Raw genomic sequence first — 15068 nt, 5'->3', positions numbered from 1 at the left:
TCTCCAACAAGTAAAATAAAAAAAAAAAAAACACACAGGTTAGCAAACAATATAAAAGAAAATGTTAAAGCTACAGAAAGTGCAAATATTTCACATTCATAATATGTATTTCCCCAGCACATATGGTAAATGGAGTCCTTTTGTTTGAGGGAATTTGGTTGAGCTGATTAGCAAACAATACAAACACTACAAGAACATTTATTACCTAGAGGCCCTACATGCTAACACCCTGCTTCTCCTGGGGAACTGCTATTTCATCAGCAAATCATGACTCTAATGTTTATATCCTGCAGTAATTTTGGGTCTATTTATATGCACAAGCAAAAGCTTGACTGGCAACAATGCATGGCTTCAAAAATTATATAAAATAATTTGCAGTAGCAAGTGGGCTTTTGGGATTAAAATAAGAAACATTTGATGACCTGAAAAGAGGTATACTAAAAAGTAATGACAGTTGGTGTATGGCCAACACATCCTCTTCATTAATACAGTCTTTTGCAAGGCATAAAAAAAGAAAAAAAAATATCACAGTGTTGTAGAGCAAACCAAGACATCTTCTCTTTTAAAAGAATGCCACAATCACCAAATTGTCAGATCAGCCAATTCACTCAACTAGCCTTATGGGTTTAAATTAGAACTGTTGCCAGGGTATTTACATATACTTTACAAGCAGTAAATAAAGTTTTAGGCTAGGTTCACATGTGGGCGCAGCGGATCAGGGCAGAATCACCGCTATTCTGCCCGCAATCCGGAAATCATTGCAAATCGCGGAACGCCTGTGCGATGCCCGTGATTGACACCCCAAACGCTTTGCGATGTTGCCGCGATTTCTGCCTGCCGAATCGCGCAAACTACAAGAGCTTCTTTTGTGCGTCATGCGTCCTGCGATTCTGTTTGCGCGATGTTACCGCGATTTGGCAGGCGGAAATCGAAGCAACATTTCATAGCGTTTGGGGTGCCATTGCAAATCACGGGCATTGCACAGGTGTCCCGCGATTTGCAATGATTTTTTCCGGATCGCGGCCAGAATCGCGGTGATTCTGCCCGTGATCCGCTGCGCCCACATGTGAATGTAGCCTTAAAGCTGAACCGGCTCTTAATTTATAGTTTACATTTTTACCCAGCACCAGGAGCATAGCTATAACTGTACTTGCAGCAGCACGACACTGGACCTTCTGGTCTCAGCTTCTATAGCTGCAGAGTTGTATTCAGCTGCTGTGCCCATCCCTCCCCCTGCCCAATCACAGTGCGCTTTGGATTATATGAAACCATTCCCAAAATACAAAGGCGTTTGTTAATAAACAGCAGAGGGGAGAGGCAAGCAGAACTGCTGTGTGGGAGAAGATAGGTTATTTCCTGAAAGCTATACACCTGTAGCACAGCAATACTGTCAGTTGTAAATGAAAGAGTCCACAAGGTGGCATGCGCTACGTTAAGACTTGAAGCTGATCTCCAGGTTTCCTATCACTTTAAATAGCTCATTTGGACCAAGCTGATCCAAAACAAAACAATTTCCTTCACTAAGCTACATACAGTACACAGTGCTGTGTTCCATCTAAGAGTCAGACTCAACCCTGGAACAAAACAGTCGGGCTGAGCGGGGCTCAGCCATTTATAGACAGCTTTATATTCTGTGAATGAACACAAACTTTCTCTGATTGGCTAATTTGGAGATTGTGACTTCATCAACCCTTCTCAGCCAAACCAGAGAAAGCCAAACCAGAGAAAGCTTTGTATTCATTCACAAAATACACAGCTGCCTATGAATGGCCGAGCACAGTCGTTTTATTCTGAATGTGAAACAGGTAGTCTGTCTCACAGCCAGAACTCAGCACCGTGTTCTGTATGTTGCCAAAGTTACATACGGTACTTGGAGCCAATGCAGCACTTAGTGAAGAAAATAGTTTGGTCCATTTAAAAAGTGACAGGAAACCTGGAGATCCGTTTTAAAGCAAAAATAATCTCCTGAAAACACCTCCGCCTTCCAGCAAAGCAGCAATTCACATCCCTTGCTGGCTGCTGTCAGGATCAGATTTTCAGCCTCTTTATTGACTGGTGGGGAATGATGTAACCCTGTACATACTCATGGGAGTCAGTCCTTCTGGCACAACGGGAGTGTGCTGAGAATGCACGCTGAGCTGCGCAAGCACAGTTCAGTGTATATTCATTAGAGTTTTCTAAAGGTTAGGTTTAGGCCCCTTTCAAACTTGTACGACTTGTCCTGCGACTTGGGACTGCAAAGTCACATAAGTCAAACTCCATGATGTCCAATGAGTACTGTTCATATCTGTGCAACTTCAAAGTAGTCCCTGCACTAGTTTGGTCTGACATTGATGCATTTTGGAGGTCATAGCCCTCAAGATTACACAGGCACTGCTTCAAGTCCGGTCAAAAACGCGGCACAATTGCGTGACTTTTAGGTCACACAAGTGTGAAAGGGGCCTTAGATTTACTTTAACTCATAACAAATAAACCAGCAGATTTTCCAAACTGGCTAAGTTCCTGAAGTTCAGTGCTCAATGACCTCTGTAGTTGCAGGCACTGTGAAGCAATTCAGCCTCAAAACATAACAGAACTAGTGACACCTTAGCACAAAATACACACCTAATCTGTTTTTTACATTAGAAATGGTAAGGCTGGTGGGGGATCTAAGCTAACAAGTGAACGTAAAACTGAAAAGCTTCTGCTGCAAGCTTTGAGAATTATTAAGCCACAGAGGCTACAATTACATTGGTCAGAGAGGGAATCATTTAATGTTAATTTAGCGCTTGATCGGAGTATGTCAAATATTTAAAATGTCCACAGTTCTAATTTACATAGTTATTTTTCTAAAAACCTGTATAAAGCAGAATTAAAACAGCACAGGGCTGGAATTCTTAACCATGCTCTGTGCCAAATTGGTGTACATTATCATTCAGAATGACTGCTCCCAGGCATCATTTTTTGTTGAATTTTAACAGTTTAAAAAAAACGACAGATTTTGTTGTTCACCAGTTTGCTTGTTAAATTAGTGGTTGTTACTTTTTTGTTGATAGAATGCCTTGGCGATGATATTTTAAGTGAGTTTTGGGAATGTTCACAGTGTCACTAAATACAAAAACGGATGAAAAGTGTACATGCTGAGAGAGTGAATAGAGTCCATCACTAAATTCACACAAATATACAAGGAGAAAGCATGGAAAGACAACTTTTCAGGAAGGTTCTCACTGATTAAGGTGTAGAGGTGCAGCAAGTGTAACCACTTACATTCTTCTTAGTTCAGTGCAGTATGACAGAATTATTTTGATTACTTGCCAAAGATGACAAAAACATGCAGTTCTCCTTAGACACACAGATAAATGAGTGTCAATGTAAAAAAGAGCAGAGCAGAGCAGAGCAAAAACGTATGAACATATGTACTAAGTACATTACAATCGTCTGTGAAAATTAAACTGACTCCTAAATCTGATTTTCTAAGCAAGTATTCACTTCAGTTATGTTATTAGCAAAAAAAGGTAACATAAAATATGCAACATAGACTAGTATACATTACCAATGCCAAGCTTGGCTGTACATCTTTAAAAAGGGACAACATCCCCTGAAACATGGAATCCAAATTTGAAAATTAAGCATGTGCTTGAGGTTTTCTGCATTAAAAGTATGTTCACAATCAAAGCTGTTTTTTCCTGAATACACCGTATAGCCTAAGCAAATATGAATTAAGAGCAGTTTGTTTCTCTAGGCAGGCAGCTTCAAATGCTTATTGTCTTTAGTGGCTTGACAAAGCAACTCACCAACACACATGGACTGAATTAAACATCCAATTACTTTGCTGCCCAGAGATGGGAAACATGGTTCTACTGAATGCTAAATGGATTCCACCTTGAGTCCCGGTTCACATTAGTGCGATGACAGACATCGCATGTGATTCGGAGCACACTGTTCTGAAAATCACATGCAATGTCTGTGCGATGCAAATTCAGCCATACAGATTGTATTGACACCCCCAGCGATTCGCATATGGCAGTGTGAACTGCCTGCGATTTCAATGCGATGCGGGAACCCGCAGTGGATTCGCAGGGTTATCGCATCGCATTTATGTGATCCGACACTTAAAGTGAACCTGACCTGGTCTAAAAATCTCTTGGGTGGTAATGGTACTAAAGGGTAGGAAACCTTAAGTGCCCACAAGTACCTGGGTTAGTCTTTAAATCAATCTCTGCAGCTCTTTGGAGCCCATCAGATCCTAGGCACAAGCTGTATACGATAGTTTAACTTTTGTTGAGCACATATTAAAGTGGGTCTAAAGTCATAAGGTTTTTTTTCTTTTACCCTAAAAAGGAGAAGCTCACTTTTCAAAAAAAAAAAAAAAAAAATACATAAATGCACATTTTTTTGCAGGTAAAGCATGCATTTTTACCCATCAGCAGAACGTGGGCATAATGCCATGGTCCTGCAGGCAGTTACACTCTGACAGGAAGCTCAATGAACTACCTAGAGCGATCAAAAAGCGCCCTGATAGTTCATTGAGAACTACAAGCCGACAGCTGCAAAGGCTGTCGGGACTTGTAGTTTTCCCATTGACAGAACACTGAAGAAATGACCATTGGCTCCTGCTGCTTTCAGTCAAATCCAGTGAGGAGGGAGTGGGGGGGCAGGGCTGAGCCATGCTGTGTTTTTAGTGGATGCACACAACCTGGTTTGGGAGCAAGCCTGCACATGTGCCACCATAGGAAGCGAAACACCCAGAAGAGGAGGTGCCTGGAGCACTGGTGGGAGACCCAGGAAAGGAGGTTCGGGACAGCTTTGTTCAATACCATTGTACAGAGCAGGTAAGTATAACATTTTTTTTTTTTTTTATAAAACAACACCTTAACTTTACAACCACTTTAAGCCTCTCCCCCTTGTGATGTATTTAACCCAAATTTCCCTACATTTTGACATTTGAATGATGGTGCCTAGAATTAAATCTCATCTTCAGGAGAAAAAGAATTGGGCCCACAGGAGCATAGTGAAAAAATAAAGATGAACACAGGTACCTGCAGACAAGAGTTTCCTTTGCAACGTTAGAAATGTTTTAAGCCTCAACATGTTCACTTTAAGTGAAGCTGTGAGGATATATATGTGGGAGCGGACATTGCTGACTTTGTTTTTAAAGTTTTTATGTTCTAGGTGCACCTGGCTACACTACCTAATGAGTCACTTGGTGATAAACATTAACACATTTGAGACTTCACAGGTTGCATGCATATTCTAGGTCAGTGGCTCACTAGGTAGCCTAGCTACAGAAATATGTAAACTATAGTAGATACTTCTACCATCTTAGTGGTTCCAAATGAAGACCATCCAGATGCAAAAAAAGTTTCCAGATGCATTAAAAACACCCTAAAAATGACTTCTCAAAACAAAAATGTCTAATAGACAACTCCCAAGGTTTTAGGGAGTGACAAGGAGAACAAGCAAAACACGGATTTCCTTCTTCAGCCAACCCCCCCCCCCCCTTAAAACATTTTAAAAACGAAATAATGACTAGACCTGTCTTGACTAACTATCCTCACCAAAAATGTTTGTTTGACCCTTTAATAAAGAAGGTGACACGAAAGATGTTTTACTATGGCTAAATGAGCAATCTGTTTGGGGCCATGCTCCAATGCTACTCAGAGAACAGCACCAAAATTCCATTACATAAGTAACAGTATATATACAACATATAAAATAACTAGCAACTTTTGGATATTTTAATAACACAGGGCACGTGATGCTTGCCAAATTCTATTTGCATGGCAATTTCCCGTATAAACTGAAATATATGGGCAACGCACCAATGAAAGCGTAGCAGTCTAGTTTGTCTACAGATACAAGCTAAATATATATTTTTATTCTGGTATGGAGCCTTTATTCTAAACCTTCTTTCCCTGCAATAAGTTAAATCTCTCTTTAAGGTACATTGCACTTACAAAACATGGAGAGGGAAATAATTTCTTCTCACTAACACAGAAACACACAGGTCACTTCATTGCACTCAGCAGCAGAATAGTTATTCTATTTTAGGGAGAGTAAGACACTTGGGAAGATATTCTATAGAAATAAAGAAAAGGGAAACATGAATGACCAATCAGCTTTCAGCTGCTATTTTCCTCCAGGCAGGTTTGCCGAGGTCAATGCCACATTGTAGTTTCCTTTTGCCAACTTTTACAGAATAACCGTGTTGGAATATTCCATAAAAGTAGAGAGAACAGAACGTAGGCTGGTATATTAGCCATGGTTTCTATATTACTCCTCCTTTTAAAGCACACTGAACATAGGAAAAAAGTATTACTACAAAGGGGAAATTAACTAGAACATGCCACTTTCAGTTCACTCTGTCTTTATAGATTACCTAAGTACAGTTGTGAAACTTAAAAATAAAGCAAGCATTCATTTTGTCTGTCGTATTGCCAGAATTCTCCACTTCCACACTACTCAGCTCCATACTAAGCGGCCACGGTATTTTAGCCTTTACTTCAGGGATTTAGGGCACAATCATGTCAAATTCCAGTTATGGTGCAGAGGAATGAGAGATCCTGTGGATCCACAGGGCTTGCTGGTGCAGAACTGTAATACAGGTCTCTTGACTGCTGATATTTGGATTCAGCTGGTAGCAGCACACATGCCTGATGCATGCTGGAAAACACCCGCAAGCTTACTGACATTTGAAAACTTTCAGTCCTCATTCTGAATATTTTGGTGTCCTTGAAAAGTAATTGGCTCAGCTTCTGGGAATGTATGTGGCCCATCTTTATTAACACTCGGCATTGCACTATACTGGTAAGGTTAGGGTGGAATTGTCATCTGTATCCCTGTTAGATTATGTGGACAAGAAAATAAGTAGTGAAAGCTTTAGAAGGACTAAGGTGAATGAGTGGAGGAATCTTCAGGACTGCAGGAAAAGTGTAGAAGTTCACAGGGGTATAATTCTGCCCCAGTTTCATTTCCACATTGGTGAGCTGAGGGTCTGGTTGGGTCCCTGGTTAGTTGTAGGCTGTCCGTATCCTGCCATGCCTCCTACACCAAAAAATGTCATTCCTGCCATCTGCTGAGACACCTTAAACATGAAGAACAGATTTACATTAGGCGCATACGCAAATACTTTCATTAAACATTTACATAAAAAGCAATCTACTTTTTCAGATGATTTACAAATACTACTAATTTAAAAAAAAAAAAAAAGAAAGCTTTTCATCTTGTATACAGTACAGTAAACCCCCCTCCATTGCGGGGGTTACGTTCCGGACCCAGCCGCAAAAAGTGAAAATCCGCGAAATAGAAAAACCCTATTAAAATGCATTGTAGGCAAGTTTTTTTTTTACTGTCACTGTACGTGTAAAAGCATTTTAAAGGTCTTTAAACACACTTTTATAACAATAGAAACTCATTTAAACACATACTGAGAGACATAGCAAGAGCTATGGAAAACACAAATATATTTCATTTTTAATGATTTATATAGTAAAATAACATTACAAAAAAAAAACGCAATATACCGGGACAGCAAAAACTGAACCGCGATGGAGCGGGGGTTTACTGTATTATGATGCAATGCTAATTTTGGAGCACCTATCACAAGATATTCCTAACAGTTTGCATAATTTTCAGTTTATTCATGTGTAATATAAATTATATATAAATATATATATAATATATATATATATATATATATATATATATATATATATATATATATATATATATATATATAGAGGGGGTTATTCACTAAAACTGGAGAGTGCAAGATCTGGTGCAGCTCTGCATAGAAGCCAAACCATTTCTAGGTTTTATGGTTAAAGCTTAATCGAACAAGCTGAATGGCTACCATGCACAGCTGCACCCCGATTCTGAGTGCACCAGCTTTATGTAGTAAATTAACCCCAGTGAGCCGTATAAAGGGCACCTGCAATACTACACAATTCAAATAGATATAATAGAATGCAGTTTTACCTACCAAAAAAGTATCCTCATTATAAATGCTCATAATTTTACAATACACAAAACTCTGCTTTACTATGTGTTACAAGAATCATGGTCAGTTGCCTTCAAAACTTTAAGGATACTAGCCAGCTAACTGGAAAATATACACATAAGAATTCGAGTTCCCTGGGACAGTGGTGTAGTGGTTAGCACTTTCACCTAGCAGCAAGAGGGTCGCTGGTTCGAATCCCAACCACGACACTACCTGCCTGGAGTTTGCATGTTCTCCCTGTGCCTGCGTGGGTTTCCTCCGGGTACTCCGGTTTCCTCCCACACTCCAAAGACATGCTGGTTGGTTAATTGGATCCTGTATAAAAAAATTGGCCCTACTTTGTATGCATGTGAGTTAGGGACCTTAGATTGTAAGCTCCTTGAGGGCAGGGACTGATGTGAATGTACAATGTATATGAAAAGCACTGCGTAAATTGACAGCGCTATATAAGTACCTGAAATAAATAAATAATCAATGACAATACATCTAAGCTGTATAGGAAGCGGCATTCAGACACTTTCCTGGATAGTTTAATGCCCTGGTTACTGAGCGATAGGGTTCTCCTGGAATTATAGTACAAATTCTAAGTAAATGCACTGGCTTACCAAAATACCATGTATACATGCATAGTTTGTTTTCTTATACAAGTTGAGAAAACGCCGCTGCACATATCTTTGTACATATTTAAATGCATTTATTTATTTTATTTTTTTATACATAGGGTACAACTATACCCTTTACTTGGTCCCACCGGAAAGATTTAACCTGACTCGGACCAACTCTAGGACACAGAAAGCAGCAAAAGTGTCCCGAGATATAATCCTTTCACATTTGTCCTCAACAAAATAAAAAGTTTTGGATTGTGTTCAACGCAATTTTATACCCAGTAAGACCAATCTCATTTCTCATTTGCCAAAGTTTACCTGAGCGACATTCCACTGGAGTTGCTGTCCTGGTTGCATACCATACATTGGCTGTGCCACAGCACTGATGCCAGTCACACAACCTGCATGCTGTGCCATCATTCCATTCGGAACCCCCATGACAGCTGCCTGCATTCCACCCACATATCCAGCTGGAACAGCCATGGGAGCAACCATGCCTGGGAGAGCCGGCTGAGTCATGATACCCAGTGGTGAGGCCATCATACCACCCATAACTCCTCCTGGAGAGGGAACAGCTGGAAATCCTGTGTAAGCACTTGGGTATGCCATTTGTGCTGGTGCCATGAAGAGGCCTCCTGATGAAACAATAGTAGAGAAGGTAAGTAAAACTCATGACCGTAAATTACTAGATAATGGGTCTGACAATTTGAAAATACAGATGTGTGTAGATAACATTAACAAGTCACTTTATACAATTAAAGGGTTATTTGTCATATATTCTTTTTATTGGTTCATACCTTGAGCTGGAATCTGAGAAGTTTGAGGGCCATACAAGGACAGGATAGAATCCTTGGAAAGCTGCTTCTTGGTACCTTCTGCTGGCTTTCCACTGGTCTCTGGGAAGAGGTTGAGATTCTCAGGAACAGACCCTGAACTTCCAGGTAAAGGCATGGAGCCGACAGCCTACATGGAGGAGACCAAGCCAAGGTCAGCACCTTAGTCAAAGCAATTCTATGCAAAACAATCATACCAAACACGTAGAACTATGGCTGCTGATCTAGATCATCTGCAGGTGGGTGAGGCTAATTTATAGAAGGGTCGTAAAAATGTATTCACAGGTATCCATCACATGTAAGTTCTTAAATGCCACTAGCTGGGAACTAAACCTACCTTGGTTCCAGTGATGAATTTTGGTTCACCTTTGGAAATATGTTAGATGTTCCACCTGATTTTAGGGTGGAACAGCTAACATGTTCCCAGTTCTGCAGCCACTAAAAGTGGAAAATTATACTTTAGTCAGGCGAGAGTGGGGGACATTCAATGGTATCAATACCATCATCCTCCAGGAACTGGCTTCATCCCCTCGCCACATGAGGCTGGGCATTGTCGTGCACCAGGAGGAACTCAGGACCCACTGTACCAGTGTAGGGTCTGACAATGGGTCCAAGGATTTCATCCCAATACCGAATAGCAGTCAGTGTACCATTGTTCAATGGCAAATGCCAATTGAGCTCCACGGTGCCGGGCAGTGGGCACAGGGCCCACTAGAGGACATCGGGCCCTGAGGCCACCCTTCTGAAGTCTGTTTCTGATTGTTTGGTCAGAGACCTTCAAACCAGTGGCCTGCTGCAGGTCATTTTGTAGGGCTCTAGCAGTGCTCATCCTGTTCCTCCTTGCACAAAGGAGCAGATACTTGTTCTCCTGATGGGTTAATGACCTTCTATGGCCCTGTCCAGTTCTCCTAGAGTTACTGTCTTTCTCCTGGAATCTCCTCCATGCTCTTGAGACTGTGCTGGGAGACGTGCTGTAAAGCACAATAGCAATATAACAGTTGGTATATGGCATAAATTGCTATTGTGCTTTACAGTATAGTGGGAGTTCTGATATCTGCATTGAAATGTCTATTCAAGGTGGATGTGTGTTTGAACTTCCATTTATTATACTCCTTGATTCGAATACCTGTCATCAGTGGAATATACTGTTTTTTCACTTACCTATAATTAGTCTTAGAATCTCCTTTTGGATGGACTTTGTATTTACACCAGCAAATGTTCTACCAGGTGTGTCCTCTTACTATGCTGATTAATTGGATCAGCTCATGCTGCCTTATCAGAAATATAGCACTCTGAAGAGCGATCCACACCTGCAACATTTAATCTGACTCTTTGAAATGTGATATACTTATTACTGTGGTTCTTAACTCACGTTTCAAGTTGACTTCAAGTCATGCAATTTATGCCAACTACTATATTGATATTGTGCTTTACAGCATAGTGGGAGCTTTGATATTTACTTAGTTCATAGCTGTGAGTGACATTTCCCTGGCATTTATTCACCTGCACTGTCATCGGGATGCTATTTTAATTGTTATGTGTTTATGTCATGTCTTGTGATTGTGTTTGCAGATATGTGTGACTATGTGTTATGAATCTTACATTTTTTAATAAAGTATCTTTTTTTACCTTCCACACCGCGTTGGTATCGCCTTATCTTATGAATGGTTACTCCCATTCCATTTGGTTTTTGATGGTTCTACCCCTATAGTTTCCCCACACCCCCTCTGGGGTGAGTCGGTGAAGGATTACCCCCAACAACCAGTCTTGTGACTGGGACCCTTTAACTTGCGTTGGCTGGGGAACTGGTGCCCTGTTCTGGTGGCCGGGGCTGCGACAAGCATGAACGACGCTGAGGACTTCCCCTGCCTGCCCACCTCCTAAGAGGGAAGAGGTTGAAGGTGTTTTGCGGACTTGATCTGGCGCTCTTTCCTAAACAGTGAGTGGACAGGGGAGTATGGGGCAGCTGGTTGCAACAGCCTCCGTTCCAGTTGCACCCCCACAAAAATTGTTTTCCTTAAAATTAATTTTTCTTGTCCATTCTCTTCAGTTTTACATTCTCTCCTTGTCATGACACTGCCATACAGCTACAAAGCCGAAGGCCCCTTTAACACGGGCTGTCCGATCAGGTCCGCCTTTCAGTTTTTAAGGCAGACCCGATTGGTCCTCCTCTATGGAGCGCCGAATATCAGCGGACACATGTCAACTGACACCCACCGCCATCAGATCCAAACCTGTCTGTCAAAAACAGACGAATAGTGATCCTATTTTCCATCCGTCCAGTGGATTGGATAGAAACAGACAGGAGGTCCGTTTCCACCCGACTGCCTTCCGCTGCATTGCCTTCAGCTGGCTTCTGACTGACAAGCATGCTAGAAAACCAGCAGCTGGCCGGCTTCTGATCAGCGTTCTCAGCCAATGGTTGTGAGCGCTGACCGGATTGAACCCTATCAGAACACAATAGCTCAGCACGGGAGATCGCTGTACTAACATCGGCTTGTTAGTACAGCAGCTCTGACCTGAGCTGTATTTTTTTTCAGGTTGAACTAGTGTGTACTAGGCTTTACATGCATATGGTAAATAGGTGACAGACCGGCTGTGATGCTGCCTTTCAACCTTGGACTACTAGAGATGGTCCACATGCCTTCTGCTGCTTTGCGTAAAATTGTACAAGAAATGTGTGTAATATATGGCCAGCCTAACAGAAGTGGCCATGCAGATAACAGATTCTAACAGAAGTGATTAAGTGACTGACGTAATGCATGCAAAAAGCTTTAGTGAATTGTGCCCAATGTTCTTTAACAAAAGAACCTACATTAATAATTATGTTACCAAAATTAGTGTGCTGTAAATTGCCCCCAGCATTGCTCCTCTTTCTTCTTGCTGGAGGCTGCCATTTTGTTAAAGCCCAGAGCAGTCACTTTCTTATAGGAAACTCTCCCCCTCCCCTTGATCTCAAAAACTGTGTCACTTTCTGTAATTGAATTAGGTGTTCATTTTCAGCCCTCATTGTATGTTTTGACTAAGCTTGAGAGGAAGACTAACTGAAGTTTTACAGTCTCCAAGTTTACAGGCTGCCCAAAGTAGAAAGGAGGGTATATCAGGGAGATAGACACAGGGAGAGAAGACACTTAATTCTTTTTTTTTTACACTATTTTGTGTTTTTCTTGGCAGCAGAGTTTCTCCTGTAACCTTTCCTAATTTTCTTTTCTTCCTCCTTATGCTGTGTTCCCTCAGCACAGTCTGTCATTCTCGTTTAGGACATGAAACATAAGGAAAGCATATTCTTCTATAGTGTGTACTTGTCTCAATCAAGAGCTCTGAGTGTCACTTTTGTCTGTTGCTGCGGCTTCTGTTGCTTCTGATGCTGCAAGCTGCATGAGCCACTTTTTACAAGTTTTCCTGACACCAAGAGAAAAAATGGCGACAGGGGAGGAACCTCCGGCTGACTGAAACTTATGTAGGATGTTTAATTTCTTTGTATCACCTGAAGCCTATCACTTCACTGGGTATATTTAAGGGTTTACAACCACTTTAAATGCATACTTAAATACATAAGCTAATGACTTGCCTTTACCCTAGTTCACCACTTTGAGAGAGGAAAAACAAATCTATCGAATGCTCTGGAATGTAACCTAAAGGTATAAGATGAAAAGCACAATGGGACAGTTTCAATTCTAACTGCTAACATATTGTACTTTTTTCAACCGCTTCAACTCCAAGTAGTGTCAGAATGCAATATTAAAGTGAGGCATTAGCTAGATGTTTGCATAAAAAGGCAAGAGCAAACTTGTAAGTTGCTTACCTGGCTGGATTTAGAGCCTGATGTAGGCCCAAAAAGATCCAATTCTTTCTCCAAAGTGGTGCTGGACTTCCCATTGGTAACAGTTGCAGCCACTGGAGCATCTACAAGCAAATGCATTAAAATGGCAACTCTGCAGATCAATTACCATTACATCCAGGAAAATTAGACAAAGGATTTTCAAGAGCCACACTTTTCAGAAATCACCTTTACCAAACAAAAGCGCATTAGCAAATATCGTAAGCTTAACAAAATTGTGCAAATTTTTTGCCCTCTCACAACTGCACTGTAACGCAACATTCACTGGGACAGGTGATGAGGAAATTGCATATTACATATCTCCCTATTTAAAGTTGTTTAATTATCTCCCAATATTTAAGAATGCCTCCAAGCCTTGCCTAAGGGGCTATGCAAGACAAAGTCTAGTTGCTTTAGCCAACTAAAGTGATAGGAATGGGATTGTAAACTAACTATATGGATAAGCCAGCCCACTAATCTCCTTTCAGGAATGTGTTATCTTTCTTAGAAGGTCATACTGTTGCTTGCAGAGGGGGATAGGTTGGCCATTTTCTCTATATAACACACAGCTTGTAATCTGCGTCTCAAATCAGAGCTTGCAATCATGCATGCCTCTGTGGTCACCTGTGCCACACCATCACTAGAGGGACCCATGGTGGAAACAGCATCTTTAGTGAAGTATTATGGTTAGATTTTTGAATACCTGAGTGTCATTACTTTTAATAAATGTTATACTTAAACTTATTTGTGCGATCTCTCTTTGCACATACTGAGTACAACCCAAAAAAAACATAAACAGACAGCAGGATGATCAGCTTTTAGGCAACTGGTGGAGGACTCCACTTGCCATCTCCTGCAAAACACCACATTACAGGAAATGCAGGTCAAAGGCCCAAAGACAGACCGCGATCCTGTGAAATTCAGGTGTGATTGGGCTCTTAAATGGAAATGTAATGGTTTGGGTTTATTTGGACTTTAATATTTACAAACTAACAAGTTATGATTGTATATTTCACAAACAAATAATCTATACAGGATGCTTTCATGATTTTTACAAAGTAATTACAGCAGTAGCAGCAATGCAGCACAGGCACTAGGTTAAGAAAGCAGTTGTAAACACTGACCGAAGCAGTGTTTGCAACTGCAGGTCTGGGTTGCATTTAAAATCTATGTTTGGGTATAAAAGGCAGGAGCGGGATGGGAGAACCCATACAAGGCATTTAATACAGAAGTACACAGGCAGTTTTTAAAGTGCACCTATGTCCAGACTACAGACAAACTTTTTACATATTCTTAAGAAGCAGTACCAGGAGCTTTAAATTTAAAAACAAGCTATTCCTGGCCTCTAGTTGCATGTACTATGAAGTATTTCATCCTCAAAGACCAAAACAGGACTTTACAGTCAGTTTGTTGCATGGTGCTTACATTAGAAGACTAGCAGACTGGCAAGATTTTGCTGAAATAAAAAGTATCAATAAAAGAACAGTGCCTCTGTTGTAAACTTTGAAGATTAATTTCTCCACAATGCCCAAAGCTACAGAGGTGAATTGCACAGCTTGTTCGGAATATATTTAAAGTATTTGCACAAAGGCGAAATAACTCCATATTTGTAATCATGTACTTTTTTTTATGGATCTGAACATTGTTCATAGTTGTTTATGAGACAATGCACATGGCTGCATAGAAATGTTTCCATTTGAGTGCAGCAATTTTACACAAACGCATACCAGCATATACATGTCATTGAAACACTGGCAGCTCTAACAGTATGAAAAATAATTTTCTGCATATTACGCATGTTTATGTGCCTGTACATGTGTATATGCGACATC

General features: G+C 40.8%; 1 protein-coding gene across 1 annotated transcript in view; it reads right to left on the bottom strand.

Moving 5' to 3' along the window:
- Window positions 1–6721: 6721 nt before the first annotated feature.
- SMAP2 (small ArfGAP2) overlaps window positions 6722–15068 on the bottom strand; it is a 51872-nt gene continuing 43525 nt past the window's right edge. The window contains exons 7-10 of the mRNA XM_082247593.1: window positions 13222–13322; window positions 9381–9546; window positions 8902–9218; window positions 6722–7063 (exon numbers count right to left, since the gene is read on the bottom strand). Coding sequence (XP_082103719.1) covers window positions 6947–7063; window positions 8902–9218; window positions 9381–9546; window positions 13222–13322 — 701 coding nt within the window. The 3' untranslated portion in view covers window positions 6722–6946. The remainder of the gene's footprint in view (window positions 7064–8901; window positions 9219–9380; window positions 9547–13221; window positions 13323–15068) is intronic.

This window comes from Pelophylax lessonae (genome assembly GCF_965119305.1).
Source record: "Pelophylax lessonae genome assembly, chromosome: 2".
NCBI lineage: Eukaryota > Metazoa > Chordata > Amphibia > Anura > Ranidae > Pelophylax > Pelophylax lessonae.
The sequence above is the reverse complement of the archived record's forward strand: the minus strand, read 5'-3'. Positions and strand labels throughout refer to the sequence as shown.